At 31.9% G+C, this 18,479-nt stretch overlaps 1 protein-coding gene across 1 annotated transcript; it reads left to right on the top strand.

Moving 5' to 3' along the window:
* Positions 1–2,894: 2,894 nt before the first annotated feature.
* LOC110913003 lies at positions 2,895–9,196 on the top strand. The gene is made up of 4 exons (XM_035984527.1): positions 2,895–2,948; positions 3,012–3,229; positions 6,653–6,786; positions 8,971–9,196. Exons 1-4 carry the CDS (start codon positions 2,895–2,897, stop codon positions 8,982–8,984), a joined length of 420 nt encoding a protein of 139 aa, XP_035840420.1. The 3' UTR covers positions 8,985–9,196.
* The last annotated feature ends 9,283 nt before the right edge of the window (positions 9,197–18,479 follow it).

Below are 18,479 nucleotides of genomic sequence, written 5' to 3'. Positions count from 1 at the left end.
TTTTTTTTATAACTTATAAACATTTCTAACATGGGATCCGGTTAAGATGTATGTTAACGGAGCAAATTTTAAACGATATAAAACATGTTATTTTTTAGACAAAAAATTTTATATTAAACACTAATTAACATCAAAACATAATATAATAAAAAAACAAACAACACATAATATTATATCTAAAACCATATCCTAATAGCCTCCCACTCCGAGACATGTTTGAAATGATGTCTCTCTTTATGACGGTAGTTGATGAGGGCCACCTCCTTCTGATCGTCCTCACCAAGGTCCGGCATTTCTGTCTCCACTTTCTTGAAATATCGATCAAATCTCTCACATTCCAAACGCAGGACACGGAACCTGGAGGATAGTGTGTCAACGGTCCGGTTGTGGTCCGGACCACGTAGTTGGGCGAAAATCTGTTGAACACGGACCCAGAGCCCACCGTGTCCTCGAGGTGGAGGATCGATCATGGCCTGCTCCCATGCTTCGCACAGAGCAATGTCTTCAACGTCAGTCCAGGAGGTGGCCATTGTCGGGTCGTTGACGGCGTCGGAGTTATAGTTGAAATGGCTGATTTTTGTTTGCAATTTTTTTGAAAACGGCGGGTGTTTTGATAAGTAATAAGTGAACGGGTTATATAGTGGGGTAAATGTGTGCATGGTCGCTACCATCGACCACCACCACTCATCGCTGATTTTATTCCTCTGTTTTTCTTGCCACCAAACAATACACAATACTAATTCATTCTATTCCCACATGGTAACCAAACAAGACATGGAATGGTAATAATCCGCTGCATTCCCTCATCCATTCCATTCACTCGTCCATTCTATTACCCCATACCAGGCGTTTATTATTTGAAACCAACCAAACAAAGATTACAGGTACTACAAGTTATATGATATCAACCATATAGAAAGCGAAGTAGTTTCTAGATCCTTGTATTCGCTAATTTATCTATTATCGATTAAGGTTTCAAGCCACATTAATACGCTTGTCCCTATAATATGGTATGGTATAATATTATAGCATTGTGTCGTATAGGGTTTTAAACATAAAGTATGTTTTTTAACAATTTTAAAGGGGTGAAAATTACTCTATTTATTATCATTATTATTACGGTTAGTATACTACTATGATTATTATTATTACTATTTATTTATTCTTGTTGTTGTGAAGTATAGACATCATGTGTACTATATGAAGACTTAATCATGAATTAAGTAGATAAGGATAAAGATATGTTATAGATAATTCTTGATGAATTATTTATTGAGTCTTTTATAGGGATAAATGTCAAGTTATTAGATAGGTTTATCTAGTTAATATTTATTTATATTAATAGAGTTTGAGTCGGGTTAGGACTAAAACAAGTTTAGTATAAATAGAGGGTTATGGTTATTGGAATTAGTGTGTTTTCACTGATAAAAAATAAAAGAGTCTAACGGTTTGTTTAATCTCATATTTTTTTATGTTTGATTAAGGGTCTGATTTTCAACAATTGATATCAAAGCTTGACTCTAAGACTCGTTTCCAAGAAGGGGAGCACCCCTAGCGGGGTTGCAACAGCGGTATAACAGCATAAGTAGAAGCAAGTACGGCAATCGAGGTTTTGGACGTATGATGGGTGTTTGATGCAATTAGTCAAATTTGGAGGCTTAAATTATTGACTAAGTTCTTGTTAGAAACCAGTTAATGCCCCGCCCGCGTTGCGGGATAATGGCCGAATAATTCTCAATCAATTAAAAAAACACTATTGTAGTTTTGTTAGGAAAAAAAACTAAAACGGTGACAAGACCGTAGTTCTGAGCTCAGGGCAAAACTGTAGTTTGTCAGGATTAATGAGCGAGTGTTAGGCAGCTCCATGACATGGAAAAAAATTAAATCCAGCCAACCAATTAAAAAAACATTTTTATAGTTTTGCAAAAAAAAAACTAAAACAATAGCAATACTGTAATTTGAACTGAGGGCAAAGTTGTATTTGTTGACTTGGGTAAAATCGTAATTTGCAAAAAGTTAAAGTGATGGCAATACTATAAATTTGAACCAGAGACAAAATCGTAATATAACTATGCACTAAGGATAAAATCGTAATTTTAAGCTGGGGACAAAACTATATTTTTAATTTGAACTCGGGCAAAATCAAAATTTTGAAATGAGGGCAAAATCGTAATTTGAATTGGGGGGCAAAAGCATACTTTTATTTTGAACCAGGCAAAAACATAATGTTAAACTTAAGGCGAAATCATAATTTTTGAAAGGGGCGAAAATACGAAATCGTCATTTTTAGTTTGGGGCAAAAGCAAAAATTTATTTTGAACTGGGGCCAAAATTGTAATTGTAATATGGGGATAAAATCATAATTTTGAATCGAGGGCAAAATCGTAATTTTGCGCGAGGGACAAAAACGTAATTTTATTTTGAAGTGGGACGAAAACATAATTTTATTTTAAATGAAGGACAAAACCGTAATTTAAAAACAAATATAAAATAATAAAACGGGTGATCAAATAAGGAAGTGCCAGATGACACTATTCCCCTACCTTCTTTTGTATATGTAGGAAATGTATATGTAGGAAATTATGCATGGGAATTTTATGATGACACGTTTGCATATTATGAAGGAAACATCTCATGGTTTTCATATCTAAATGTGTACACGTGTATGAAGAAATTTAAGGGATCAGTGGAGGTGCCATGGTGCATGCACATTGTTTTTTTTTTTTTTTTTTTTTTTTTTTTTTTTTTTTTGCATGAATGATGCATGCTGGGGCGGATTTATATTCAGTTAGGGGTTTCTGGGAACCTGTTTGATCCGTAATTTATAGTGGTAAATTATATACAATATTCTGAAGGAACCCCCTTAATATTTAGTGTAGGAACCTTTAAAACAAATGTCTAAAGTGGTTCACTGGTTAATTGCAGCGCGGATTAACTTGAAGTCTCATGTTCGAGTCTAGTTAAAATCCGTTTTTATTCCTTTTGCGTTTTTTTAATGAAAAACGAATCAGCGCCTTAGGGTTTTGTTCCTTATTCGCCTTTTTCCCCTTTCCCTTATACTCTCAAACCAAAACACACAGCCATCCTCTCCACTGTCCAGCCACTCATCTACCATTATCACTACCACTCATCCACCATCTCCACTCTCTGATCTCCAATCGCCGGAGCTGAGCAGTCACGCAGCCGCAGCCCCATCAGCCTTCCCTCAATCACTCTCTTCAGCTTTCAGGTTCGTCCCCTTTCTCTAAAAGTTTATGATGTTTATTTGTGATTTTGGGTAAATTGATATTATCTTGCAAGTCGTTGTCACTATTGATTTCGTTTATACCCCTTTCTCTAGACTAGAATTAGTATGAATTTGCATTGATATTTAAACAAATTCAATTCTAAAATTGTTATATTTTCATGATTTTACCTCTTTTTTCTGAAGTCATCAATAACTCTATTTCCAAACAATCCGAATTTGCAATTTACAGTGGATTTCGAATAACTATGTTTCGAAACAATCCAAATTTGCACTCTACAATTGATGGCGTATAAAATTGATTTTATAATTAGTGTGAATTTGGTTTTTGATTGATTATTGGCTTTTTAATTTAGTCTGCCCCAGGAAGTTTTTGTGTTGAATTCTCCATTAATTTATCTCTGTTAGTTTTGATATCGTAGTGACTTTGCGTAAATTGATTTTCAGATAACTGACTTGCAATTCTCTATTAGTTTAATCTATTTGATATTATGATTGGATCATTGGACGGTTGATGATGAAAACTTGTAATGCAACGTTCACTACATTGAATGAGTTATTACAACAAGTTTCGATCGAGAATGTCAACGTTTTCAAATGATGAAACCTCGTAGGGATTTTTATTCGTAAAGACCATCTTATTTATGTTACATGTTTTTAAATTTATCATGACGTTATATCGTATTTTTATTATGTGATGAACCTTACCTGACCCGAACCGTCGAACCGACCCGTATTTTTTATGTTCAGACGTATGATATTGGAACACTTAAAAAAGTGAACCCCTTGGAAAAAATTCTTGGATCCGCCACTGGATGCATGCATCACAAACTTTTAAACGAAGGTGCATCAGGTTTTGCGATGATCGAGTTTTGTTTATGGGGAGGTGTAACTCGGGTTTGATCGTATTTTATTTGGCAGACTTTTTTCGTCAAGGAGGAAAATCACAACGAGAATCAAACTGACAATCAAATATCATAGACTATATTAATTACGTTTATCTATTTAAAAAAAGAATTATTTATAACACATGATTTTTTATACAAAAAAATTATACTACATGTATAAAAAGAAAACGTCTTCAATCTCTGATCTTGATCTTCATTTTTTGTTCGTTATCCTCATCATTTGAACATAAAAGCCCCAACACCTACGAAAATCAAAGGAAAAAACAAAGTGTTTACATTCCACAAACCTTTAGAGGAGCTCAACTGGCGATCAGGGGCGCAAAAATCATTTTTTTATCGTGTGTAATAAAAACATTTTGTACATTCGACACCATGCGCGAAATTTTTTTACATTCGACAACGTACGAGAAATAATTTTTCAAACGATGTAAAAACTAAACATTTATGCGTGCCGTTTTTACATACGTTTGAAAGATAGATTTACGCTTGACGTTTAGAGGAGCTCGGACCGACGATCATAGGTGTAAAAATCATTTTTTTTCATTCGACACCGTGCACAAAAAAATATTTTACATTCGACAACTTACGTAAAAAACATTTTTCAAACGTACGTCACTATTTTACGCCTTCCGTTTTTACATACCTTTAAAAATTAGATTTATGCGTGACGTTTAGAGGAGCCGGGTCGGCGATCAGGGACGTAAAAAACTATTTTTACGCACGTTGTCAAAACATTTTTTTTTATTTTTTTTTACATTGTGGTGTTCTCATACTCAGTTCATGTAAATGTTTACACACGTTGTCAAACTCTTTTTACACACGTTGTCATAACTTTTTTATGCACGTTGTCAAAAAAAATTTTACGCACGTTGTCGAATGTTTTTTTTTTAATTAAAGTTGTAGTGCAAAGTTATCAAATGTTAACGAATGAAATAGAAATTCTCAATAAACATATAAGACAAATGTAGCTTGCATTTTATAAAAAAACATTATGTTAGAATTAAGGAAAATAAAACAAAAAGAAATTAAATAGATATCATTTTCGATAATTTTGTATTTTCTAATAAACGTATAAGACAAATATAGATTGCATTTTATAAAGAACATTATGTCATAATTAGGGAGAATAGAGCACACAAAAAATAGATATCATTTTCGATATTTTTGTGTTTTTTAAATTACGTAATACTTTTGGTGTTTGAATTTAAAATCTAAGATATTTTTTCCCAATTTTAAATATAAAACTTATAAAAGAGATGAAAGGAGAGAGATAATGATGATGTGATGTGTTTTAGAGATAAGAGAGAGGGGATGTAACATTGAGAGAAAAAGACTAAAATACCCTTTTGAATTAAAATGATTATAGGTGATATGTTAAAATTCTATTGGATGGAAGGAGTTGTCATGGTTCTCGCAACTGGTAGTGGTTCCTCCTTGAACCGAATCCTATAGGAACATGAGAACTCCTTGGAGGCGACGGCGGATCTCGAGTCTCGTAGAACAGAGTGTGGTACGGTGGCGTTTGGTGGTGGTGAGAGGACGCCAGAGATATTTCGGGCACCTGACAATGTGGCGGTGGCTTTGGTTCCCTTCCCATACGGAGGTTAGGTTCCATTTTAGGGTTCAGTGTGATGGTGGCTCTGGTTCACGTGACAACTAGTATCCTCTCCAACGTCACGTTGTTGTGTAGCGGCGGCTAAAGTTCGATTGTAATAAGGTTCAGACCATATGTAAGTTTGTTTCCTTTCATTATAACACCACACATATGACTCTTGTGTGGTCCATATGTATGTCAAGTTTTAGATTTGGGTTTTGTGTTCAAAATGGGTTTGTTTGTTTTAAAAATTTTGATGTAAATTTCTTGTTCCTCGGATGTTGAAGGTTGGGGTGTGTATTTTTCTTTAATCAAAATCATTTGACTTGAAAACTGAGTTAATGTGGTAGTTCCATTGGAGCAAACTAATTGTATATTTCATGGTGTTTAGCATAGTTATTAAAGGCGCTAGGCGCACTCAAGGCGCATAGGCCTCGTCTGGGGCCTAGGCGCAAAGCGCAAAAAAAGCAAGGGCCTGAGAAAAATAAAGCGCATAATGAAAAAAAATTAAAAATATATTATGTATTAGAAAAAGAATACTATTCTTTAATAAACAAAATCTATTACATAACACTTTATATCATTTCTTTAGAACCAAAAGTTCTAAAATATTAGTGTATTAGTGCAGAAAAGTAGTTATCCTTAGATAAAAGTACGGATCTGGCTAGAATCTTGCCGGAATTTAGAAAATTTGGCCGGAAACTCTCCGGAATCTAGGAATCTCGCCGGAATGTGCACCTGAACCATCACCTGGAGAATTAAAGCGCAATTTCCTTGACTTAAGGCGCAACTGCCTCGCCTCGCCAGAAAAATGGGCCTAGGCGCAAGAGGCGATGGCTTTTAACAACTATGGTGTTTAGTTTCCATTTTTTTAAATATTATGTTTAAAACTCGTAAATTTTACAGGGAAATCGATGGAAGTGAAAATGCAAATAGTCGTGAAAGAACTTCAAGGGCTCTGTTAAGAAACAATGATAGAGAAGAATCCTTTAGAATCAGTCTAATGGGTCTGGCATCACATTATCGACTTCTCACATCAGGTAAAGATTAGATTTTTTATGCAAAAGGGGTCATTAGCTATTCGACACTGTGCGTCAAAAAGTATGACTTTTTACCCCCAACCCCGGTTGTAAATTATTTTTATGGCTCGGTTGTAAATTTTATTTCCGCCCCTGTTAAAAAATTTAAACTTTTTTTATGCCCCTGTTGTAAACTTTTTTTACGCATCGGTTAAAAAATCATTTACGTGTGAGTTTACATTCGACATTTAAAAAAACAAAGGTTTCCGTCACTGTTCGCAAAACAAAAAGAAACAGTTTACATTCGACATTAGGAAAAAAAACAACGTTTACATTCGTCACTATGGGTAAAGAAACAATTTACGTATGAGTTTACATTCGACATGTAAAAAAGTAAAACATTTATACTCTACACAGTGCGTAAAAAACATTTACGTCGTATGTAGAATAGATTTATGTGTGATCTTTTTAGAGAATGTAAAAATAAGTTTCATACGTTTGTAAAAAAATATTTTGGGTGCACTTTGTCGAAAGTAAATGTTTCTTTTTAAATGTTGAATTTTTATTTAGCGTACGGTGTCTAATCCTTGATATTTTTAGTGGAAAGCCTCACCATTCCTCGCTTTGTGAAGTTCTTAATCGTTGATCACCATCATCCAGTGTGTCGAATTCTATTTTCCTTCCGTCTTATCCGTTTACTCAAATGTCGTATATGTAACATTTTCTACACCCCATTGCCAAAGACACTATCGACAATCAGGGGCATAAAAACTTTTTTTTTCATTCGACACCATGCGCAAAAAAATATTTTACATTCGACAAGTTAAGTTAAAACATTTTTAAAACGTACGTTAAAACTATTTTACGCCTTCCATTTTTACATACGTTTGAAAATTAGATTTACGCGTGACGTCTAGAGGAGCTCGGGTCGGCGATCTGTGGCGTAAAGAAACTTTTTTTACGCACGTTGTCAACACACTTCTTTATTTGTTTTTTACATAGTGGTGTTCTCATACTCAGTTAGTGTAAATGTTTACGCACGTTGTCAAAACTTTTTAAGCACATTGTAAAAAAAAATTTGCACACGCCGTCAAATGTTTTTTACCGGGGTTGTCTTTGTCGAAAGTAAATGTTTTTTTTTTGTTTATTTTTTTACATAGTGGTCTATTGCGTAAAACGTTTTTTTACGCACATTGTCAAACAGTTTTTACGCACGTTGTCGAACGTTTTTTAACGCACCTTGTCGAACGTTTTTTCACATAAAATTTGTGATCGAAATTATGATCGAAACATAGAATAACCGAAAGCTCGGCTCGCAAATAAAACTGAAAGCTCGAGCTCGGCTCGACTTGACTTTGGCTCGTTAAGGCTCGGCTCGAACGAGCTTTTAACCGAGCCGTTCATGAGTGCAAATTAAACTTCCAATTAACAAAAATCAAGTCGTTTGAAGTATCGTTTCGAGGTAAGTTTTACATAAATCAACTTGTATCCTCGTTCTGATCAAAATTCATAAAACATCAATTTGTAATTCGGAAAAAAGCTTAACTCCGTTAAGCTATTTTTAACGGCGAACTTTTATCGGCCAAAAGTAGACCAGTTCGGATTATTATCGGCCAATAACTGAGTTGGGATTATTATCGGCGAAATTGAGAAAACTGAGATTATTTAAATCCAATTTGCCTGTTATATATTTATCTTTTTGCTTGTTGACTATGGGGTATCGAATGTGTCACGTAAATGTTTTTTTAACGCACGGTGTCGAGTGTAAAAATGTTTTTTTACGTCAAATGTAAACTTCCACGTAAAATGTTTTTTTTTTTTACGTATGAGTGTCGAATGCCACCTTTTTGTTTAGGAATGTTGAATGTAAACTTACGTAAAATTGTTTTTACGTACGGGTGCTGAATATCAATTCTTTCATAGGACGGTGTCGAATGTCAAAAAAAAAAAAAAAAAAAAAAAAAAAAAAAAAAAAAACGCACGGTGTCAACTGTAAAATGTTTTTTTTTTATTTTTTAATTGTAAAATGTAAACTCAGACGTAAGATGTTCTTTGACGTATGGCGTCGCATATCAATTTTTTTATTTTTTTTACAGCGGGTGTCGAATGTCTTTTTTTAACATGTTAAATGTAAAACCACACATAAATTTGATCTAAATATAAATTATGTCAATGTACTGAAATGTTTATTTGTTATTTTTATAGATCGTCGTCTATGAAAAAAAAAGTTTTTGGGATGTTTTAGACTCATGTCAAAAAAGGAATAAAGATTTAAGGATCGAATACGACGAAGATTAAGGGGACGCAAGACCTATTGGGTTTTTATATTTTTTTTATATGTCGTTTACAATTCGTTTTGTGATTCTATTTTTTTCAAATGTAATTTTGTATAAAAAAAATTTATGGTCGTAAATATTACAGCTTTGTGAAAATGAACATTTTGATAATGTTATTTTTAGGTGGAAGTTGTATAAAATAAAATTATCAGAATTTTTTGATTTTATGTTTTTGTTTTCTTGCAAAAGTGTAAAACGTCTAAAATTTCCTTTATTGTACTTTATAACTTTTTATATTAAAAAAACATTTCCCCATATATCAAAAGTCAATAAATCCTAGCCATCCAACCCATCTTAATCAAGGGCTCACAAGAGTTTTTACGATTCTCACAACTCGATACAGTTCTCATTTTACACAATCTATATATATATATAGGGGATGGTTCAAATGAAAACCACTTTTATTGTGAAAACTCGAAAACTAACTAAAAAAAGCCTAAAAAACACACAAAAAAAATTTTTTTTTCAATTTTATTTTATAAAAATCGCTAGTTTTTATATATAAAAAAACTTTTTTTCAAAAAAAAAAAAAAAAATTTGTGTAGTGTAGTACACATACATATGTGCACTACACAAAAAAATTTTTTTTTTTTTTTGAAAATTTTTTTTTATATTAAAAAACCTGCGAAATTTTGATTGCAAAAAAAAAATTAAAAAAAAAAAATTTTTGTATGTTTTTTTGGCTTTTTTTTAATTAGTTTTCGAGTTTTCACAATAACTAGTGGTTTTCATTTGAACCTTCCCCTATATATATATATATATATATATATATATATATATATATATATATATAGGGGAAGGTTCAAATGAAAACCACTAGTTATTGTGAAAACTAACTAAAACCCACTAAAAAGGAGGGAGAGAAGACTTTTAATGAAGGAGGGGTAAAATTGGAACAAAAAATATATAACTTTTCAAACATTTCTCATTTCTCCATACGTTATCATTTTAAAACAAAAATGACACCATAAGATCACAAATTTTCTTATCTTCCATTCAAGTATATTCGAGCATATTTTTTATGATATAAAAAAAGATTTATGGTGTCGTCTTGTTTTCAATACTATTATTATAGTAGTGCACATGTGCAATATAACATGTACTACAATGTGCATTACATGCTTAAAATTAGTTTTTTGATTCTAGTTTAGCTTTTAGGGTTAGTTTTTTTGGAGGTTTAGGATTAGGATTAGGTTTTTGGGTGTGGGGGGGAGGGGGGGTTTAGGTTTTTGGGGGGTGGGGGTGGGGGGTTAGGTTTTTTTCGGGTTTATGTTTAGGGTTTAGTTTTAGGTTTTCGGGAGGGTGGGGGTGGGGGGGTTTAGGTTTTTTTTTTTTTGGGGGGGGGTTAGGCTTTTGGTGGGAGGGTGAATTTAGGTTTTGGGGGGGGGGGGGGTGGGGGGTTTAGGTTTTTGGGGGGTGTCGGTGGGGGGTGGGTTAAGTGGTTTAGGCTTTCCGTATTAGTGCACATGTGCAGTACAACCAAATTTTTTTTTTTTTTGAAATTTTTTTTCCATATATAAAAAGTAGCGATTTTTCTAAAAAAAAATTGTAAAAAAAAAAAAAAATTTTGTATGTTTTTTAGGTTTTTTTAGGCTTTTTTAGTTAGTTTTCGAGTTTTCACAATAAAAGTGGTTTTCATTTGAACCATCCCCTATATATATATATATATATATATATATATATATATATATATATATATATATAGGGACCGCTAAAATGAGAACCACCTCGAGTTGTAAGAACCGTGAGAACTACACCGTACGGGGCGATGTGGACCAAAATTTTTTTTCATAAACGTAGATGCGTGTATTATAAACACATTTGTAAAAAAAAATTCAAAAAAAAATGTCGTGCGTGTAGTTTTGAGCACCATAAGTTTGTGTTTACGGGTACCGTACCGTAAACACAAACTTATGGTGCTCAAAACTACACACACGACATTTTTTTTTGAATTTTTTTTTACAAATGTGTTTATAATACACACATCTACGTTTATGAAAAAAAATTGGTCCACTTCGCCCCGGATCAAAAAGTTCTCACGGTTCTTACAACTCGAGGTGGTTCTTATTTTAGCGCAATTATATATATATATATATATATATATATATATACTAGTTTATAAACCCGTGTATTACACGAATTAAATATAAAAAAACTTAGATTGAATAATATTTTAATTTATAAGTGTTACAAGCCCGTGTATTACACACATAAAGTAATTTTTTTTTTTTTTTTTTTTGTAAATCACATTTCTATATAATCCTGATCACATAGTTAAAAAATGTAATAATAGTATAATCTAATTATTGCGTGTTTCTGATTAGTATTAATATAAGGATGGTTTAATAAAAAAGATCTAATTATTGTAATTTTTTATTTTACGATAATATTTAATAAAATACGTTGTATTTATCTATAAAATTAATTAAATAGTGCATCCTAATATGGTTATTAACATATTTAAATTAAATTTATTATATTAGTAAAGAGAAGGATTAAAAAATATTTTTAAATAAAATGTAAGTATAAATCGTAAAGTTGAAGGAGAGAGTGACCCGTGACAATAAATGGAATTTTATATTAAAAGTTAAATAAGATTTGATGTTTATTAAAAGTTAAATTAGAGTGATATGTGGCATTAAGGTGACTTTTTTATTAGTAGATTTGTTATTTTATCATCTTTATCAGTAATTAATATTTTAAATCATTTGGTTTTAGAAATATATGTGGTTAATCTATATATGTGATTAATCTTAACGAGGGGTTATGTTATCAAATAAAGTAAATATAATAATGCATAAATAATTAAATCGGAGATATTAATAATAATAAAAAATAATAATAGTTTTGTTATAGATAATAACAAACCTACGATTGAAAGGCTTTTAATTTTAAAGGATATTCATATTAAATACAGACATATTAAAAAAAAATATAATGATCCTTAGAGGTGAAGATAATCTTGATCTTTAATTTTTAAAATTGGTATATTCAAGAGATAAAGTAATTCTTATATTTTTATCTATATATCATATAGTATAATTTAGTAACTTAAGCATCATGGTATATCAATTTCTTTTGAGTGAGATGATGCATAAAAAGATTATTTATTAAGGTGGAGAATGGTCTTTATATTAATTTAGTTATTATTATTATTATTTATTATGGTTGATATTTAGTTATTATTATTATTATTATTATTATTATTATTATTATGGTTTATATAGTTTAATAAATTGCCACATGGCATTTTGATAAAATCCTTTAGCATGAGAGAATGCCATGTGGCATTAAAGGGACTTTTTTATTAGTATTAGATATATATATATATAGAGAGAGAGAGAGAGAAAGTATAATGTACTTCAAGGCTTAACCTACATTAACATACATGACAAAAAATATAACGTGCGTTATTATCATAGAACGTGCGTGATTATAATCCCATGCGTGATTATGTGGTCCCATGCGTGATTATGTGGTCCCATGCGTGATTATACCTCTGATCCAACGGTTACCATTGTCTCCTACGTGATGTATGATAAGGCTTTTTGTATGTTAACCTTACTCTATATATATATATATATATATATATATATATATATATATATATATATATATATATATAAGGAGAAAGATCCGTTAGGAACCACCTTTTATTGCGAGAACCAATGTGAACACAAACAAAAATACCTAAAAATAGCTAAAAACACACAAATTTTTTTTTGAATATATTTTACTTAAAATTCGTTGTATTTCGTTATTAAAAAAAATCGCTACTAAAAGTAGTGATTTTTAAGTAAAAAATATTAAAAAAAAAAAAAGATTTGTGTGTTTTTTAGATTTTTTTAGGGGTTTAGTTTTTAGCATTTAGCTTGGGTGGGGGGTGGCGTTAGGTTTTTTTAGTTTTTTTTTTTGGGGGGGGGGGGGTTAGGTTTTTTTAGGTTATTTTATTATGTTCGCATTAGTTTTCGCGGTTCTCACAATAAAGGTGGTTCTCAAATAAACTGTACCCTTTATATATATATATATATAAAGGTAGGAAACCCTCCATTTTGAGAAAACCCGGGAAACTCAAAGCTCCCGACTTTTTTTTTTTGAAAAAATAACGCATATATACATGTTTTTAAGAGTTTTGGGCCAAAAAAACAAAAAAGCGCCGAAGGAATCTTTTAAAAAAAAAAACAAATTTCAGCAACTTTCAGCCTTTGTTGCCTAACACATGTTAGTTACCTCGACATTGCTGAAATTTGTTTATTTTTTTTTTAAAATATCACTTCGGCGCTTTTTTGTTTTTTTTTAGCCCAAAACTCTTAAAAACATGTATACTACATGTGTTATTAAAAAAAAAAAACGTCGGGAGGTTGGGTAAAAATGGGAGTTTTCAGAGTTTTCTCAAATTTTTAGGGTTTTCTACCTAGCCCTACCCTATATATATATATAGGTAGAGGATCCTGTAAAAGTGCTCAAAGTGTATTATAACACTATATATAATACTATATAACACCATATAAACACCGTATAACAATATGTAACACCATATAATACCATATAACACTTTGTAACACTATATATCATTATATAACAAATATAACACTATAGGTTGTCTGATAGCATGTCTATGATAGATGTATAGTGTTATATTTGTTATATAATGATAGAGTGTTACATAGTGTTATATGGTATTATATGGTGTTACATATTGTTATACGGTGTTTATATGGTGTTATATAGTATTATATATAGTGTTATAATACACTTCTAACACTTTAGGCCCTTTTTACACTATCCTTACCCTATATATATATATATATATATATATATATATATAGGGGAGGTTCATTTGAGAAGAAAATTAAATTGAGAAGAAAAAGAACAAAGGGTACAATTGTAAAACATTAAATAGTTTTTCTCTCATCTCATTTATTATTCTTTTTAACTAATTAATTAGTCATAAAGATTATCATCCTCCACACTAAAATTTTTGTCTAGACACATCAAAATTTATCCTACACGTTTTTGAAATTTATCTTACACATACTGAAATTTATCCTACACAACTCGTAATTCATCCTACACGCCACATAATTTATCCTACACCTTAAATTATTTTTTTTCTTCTTTGAAAAGATATATATATTTTTTTTAAAATAAGTTAAAAGTTTAATTTAGTTAGCTATTAAAAAGGAAGACTAACAATTAATGACCTATCTAATTTTACCAATATACCCTTACACCTATATTAAACACAAAAATTAATTGAAGTAAAATAAAGCATTCTTATTGGTTGAAGTTTGTTCTTTTTTATTCTTACAAAAAATTTCTTCTCATTTGAACCCTCCACTATATATATATATATATATAGAGGCCGGTTAACGTACAATACCTCTTATCATACATTATATACGCGATGCCCTCAGCCGTACGATCTTCAGTCGATCAAACGCGAGCGAAACTAATTTAAATGATTAAATTAATCATTTTAATATATCTAAATCATACCAGGAAGGTTAAACGTCATTGCGAGGTCATAAATCTCTGTAATTGACCGATGATAGTTCAAAATCAAACCCTAAATCAAATTCAAAAACCTGAAAATCTTCTTCCCCAACCTCCCTTCGTTCCTTTTAGTGCGATATCGATAATAAGAACTACTAATTTGGGAGTTGTAAGGGTCAAACGGAAGAAGACTGACAATGATCGACCAACAATCGAAGAAGATGAACAGTAACACACACACAGATTTTTCACATGCGATATTCACTTTTTCCACATGCGATTCTACACACCCCATGCCATTTTTCACATTACCCCATGCTAGCCATTTTTTCACATGCGATATTCAATTTTCCACATGCGATTCTACACACCCCATGCCATTTTTCACATTACCCCATGCCATTTTTTCACATGCGATATTCAATTTTCCACATGCGCTTCTACACACCCCATGTTGTTTTTCACATTACCCCATGCTAGCCATTTTTTCACATGCGATATTCAATCTTCCACATGCGATTCTACACACCCCATGCCATTTTTCACATTACCCCATGCCATTTTTTCACATGCGATATTCAAATCTTCCACATGCGATTTTGTCCATCTACATACCCCATGCCATTTTTCACACTACCCCATGCTAACCATTTTTTCACATGCGATATGTATTGAATTCGCACCAGATCTGCACCTGATCGAACGGCTGGGATGATCGCGTACGTATCGTACGATAAGCGCATTTGTATTTTACTCTTTACCTATATATATATATATATATATATATATATATATATATAGGGGACCGCTAAAATGAAAACCATCTCTAGTTATAAGAACCATGAGAACTACACCATACGGGGCGAGTTGGACCAAAAAGATTTTTCACGTAGATGAGTGTATTATAAACACATTTGTAAAAAAAAAAATTCAAAAAAAATGTAATGTGTGTAGTTTTGAGCACCACAAGTAAATTTAAATAAAATTTACGGTACCCGTAAACACAAACTTGTGGTGCTCAAAACTACACTCACGACATTTTTTTTTTACAAATGTGTTTATAATACACGCATATACGTTTATGAAAAAAAAATTTTGGTCCAACTCGCCCCGGATCAAAAAGTTCTCATGGTTCTTACAACTGGAGGTGGTTTTCATTTTAGCTGTCCCATATATATATATATATATATATATATATATATGCGATGGTGAGACTTCTTTAGTAAATATAGCATTCCCAAACAAGATCCTGTTCAAGGATACGAACATCATTCCAAAACTCAATTTATATTTGATTAAACAAGTTTTAATCCTTTAACCAATGAATTAAGAGCATATATAGCCATGTTAAACCTTTGTTTTTCTAGTCTTGAGAACTTTGGCTATACTTATCGTTTAATCAAATTTTCTTATCATAATACACAATTAACCTAACGCACCTTTCTTTTGGGAAAATAATAGTTCAAATTGATAAGCTTGAAACCTTAATTATGATAATGTTAAAAATAAGTAGTATGTAGTAGGAATTGCTAAATATAGAAGATAATCATATGCCACATACAAGTTCCTACACACTCAAGTGTACTTGTTTATCTAATTAGGTTAAATCACCAAGTAATGGAGTTATCAATTACGTTAAGTAATAAGGTGAAGTCACAAATAATGCCAAGATCATGGAGTTATCAATTATGTTAAGTAATCAAGATTACAAGGTGAAGTCACAAATAATGAAGATAATACAAAATCAACACGTCCTACAAATGATCGATGATTTAATTATGAAAACTAATACGAAGTCAACACGAAACAAGTAAATGATGATTATTAACCAATGTTTGATGGTGAAGTTAACAAGAATCCGTCACACACTATTAAAGATAAATATATATAATGACAAAATGGGAAAGATCATAATTGAAGATTGCCGGGTTGAATTATAAGGTAGCGTTCGTTTCATGGAATGAAATGAAATGGAATTAGGAAGTTTTTCTTTGTAAAATTGATCTTGGTTGGGGGAGGGAGGAATTTGAAATCTCATGAATTTCTTTAGTCAATGAAATTTGTGACTATTTCAACATTCCTTAGAAATCCTTCACTCCAATGAAGGAATGGAATGGAATGTTGAAATAGTCACAAATTTCATTGATTAAAGAAATTCATGGGATTTCAAATTCCTCCCTCCCCCAACCAACATCAATTTTACAAAGAAAAACTTCCTAATTCCATTCCATTCCATTCCATGAAACGAACGCTACCTAAAAGTTATCTGCCAAGACATCAAGGTGACCAAAGTAGAGGAATTCAATGGGAAATTGATGTGTGTCTTAATTGTTCATTAAAGATCAAGGTTTAGTTTGTATTATCAAAATATAACGAGTTTTTAGGACCATTGCGTTGCGACGGAACCATCAAACCAAAAAAATGATAGACCTTAAAACATTTAACTATTGATGTGCGTTGCAGACCGTTACATAAATGAAACAATAGCATTGGTTCGTTATGGTATAGATACTCGCTACAACAACCGAAAGAGAAAACTCAAGTGCCCAAAAAAATTGCATCGATCAAGAACCATAAAAATGTGTACGATTACCGATACAAATTAGTAGTGATTTGTCTTGAAATACACATATCAAGCTAGCTATTCAGTTTTATTTATAGTCCTCGGAAGCAAAGCATCCCTATGGAGTTTGGACTCTGAATCACTCAAATAAAAGGGTAATTATATTTACTTGTTGTGGGTTGTTTACATCTATACTTTTAAATTATTCATATATACTTTATTATTATTAATATGTATACCTTTAAATTATTTATTTATATTTTATTACTAATCATCTTATTAGTGTTTAGAAAAAAATTGTAAGTAAACTAAAATGTCAGATAGATCTTAAAGAACATACAACGAATAAATCTCAAACACTTTTAACGAAATATCGAAAAAATATAAAGAAAATGTGTAGATATCATATTAAAGTATGGTATTATATTAGGTGGGGGGGTTCCAGACAATCTTTTAAAACCCATGTGAAAGTGATTAAGACTTTTACTTTTAAAACACACACCACCACCGCTAAATTACCACTGCCATCACACCCGCAACACTGTCACCACCCTAGCACCACAACACCGGCACCACCATCACTGATACAGCACAACCACCACCATAGAGAGTCACTACCTCCGACCACTGTCAATCACCACCGCGACCTATACGTCTAGCCGCCACCATTACAGAGCCGGCCACCACTACAGCACCAGCCACCGCCACCCCCGTTTATCTCTCTACAAATACTCTCCCTACCAAGCACACACTCTCTCACATATCGACGGAAAGTCGGAAACCCGTCTGCCACCACCTCTAGAAAGACAACCAGTTCTCATCGTGGACGACAACAATGACGCGACACGACTGAGGTGATAGTACCTAACTGTCATTTTAACGACAATCAGCGACTTGGTGGTGTGGTGGCCAACTCTAATGGTGGTTGCTAGCTTGGGTGGTGGTATCAGGAGAGAGAGAGCGGTTAAAAGAGTATTGTTTCTGTATGTGTCCCTACTCCCTGGTGGGCATAGTAACCAATTATATTATATTATATTATATTATATTATATTATATTTTATATTTTATATTTTATATTTTATATTTTATATTATATTATAATGCTAAAAATTGAACAGTAACTTAGTGAGAGTAACTTAGTGAGGTGAACGAAATTTGTAAAATTATAGAGGGGAAATGTGGGGAATCAATGCAAGACCGTATATGCAAAATTAATCAACAATAGTGAAGAATAAAAGAAGCCGACAAGAACTCAATGTGAGCAATCAAGACACCAGACGCCTAAGGTAATATGATATGAGAATGATCTAAAACGTATT

Source organism: Helianthus annuus, chromosome 15, assembly GCF_002127325.2.
Source record: "Helianthus annuus cultivar XRQ/B chromosome 15, HanXRQr2.0-SUNRISE, whole genome shotgun sequence".
Taxonomy (NCBI): domain Eukaryota; kingdom Viridiplantae; phylum Streptophyta; class Magnoliopsida; order Asterales; family Asteraceae; genus Helianthus; species Helianthus annuus.
Note: the sequence above shows the minus strand (reverse complement) of the source record. Positions and strands in the feature narration are given on the sequence as shown.

What these genes read in the sequence shown, in the direction of transcription:
- LOC110913003 (XM_035984527.1), top strand. Translation starts at nt 2,895, where the DNA reads ATGTCTAAAGTGGTTCACTGGTTAATTGCAGCGCGGATTAACTTGAAG. An exon ending in GGATTAACTTGAAGTCTCAT is followed by an intron (nt 2,949 to 3,011) that starts GTTCGAGTCTAG and finishes AAAACGAATCAG; the next exon opens with CGCCTTAGGGTTTTGTTCCT. An exon ending in TCACTCTCTTCAGCTTTCAG is followed by an intron (nt 3,230 to 6,652) that starts GTTCGTCCCCTT and finishes TAAATTTTACAG; the next exon opens with GGAAATCGATGGAAGTGAAA.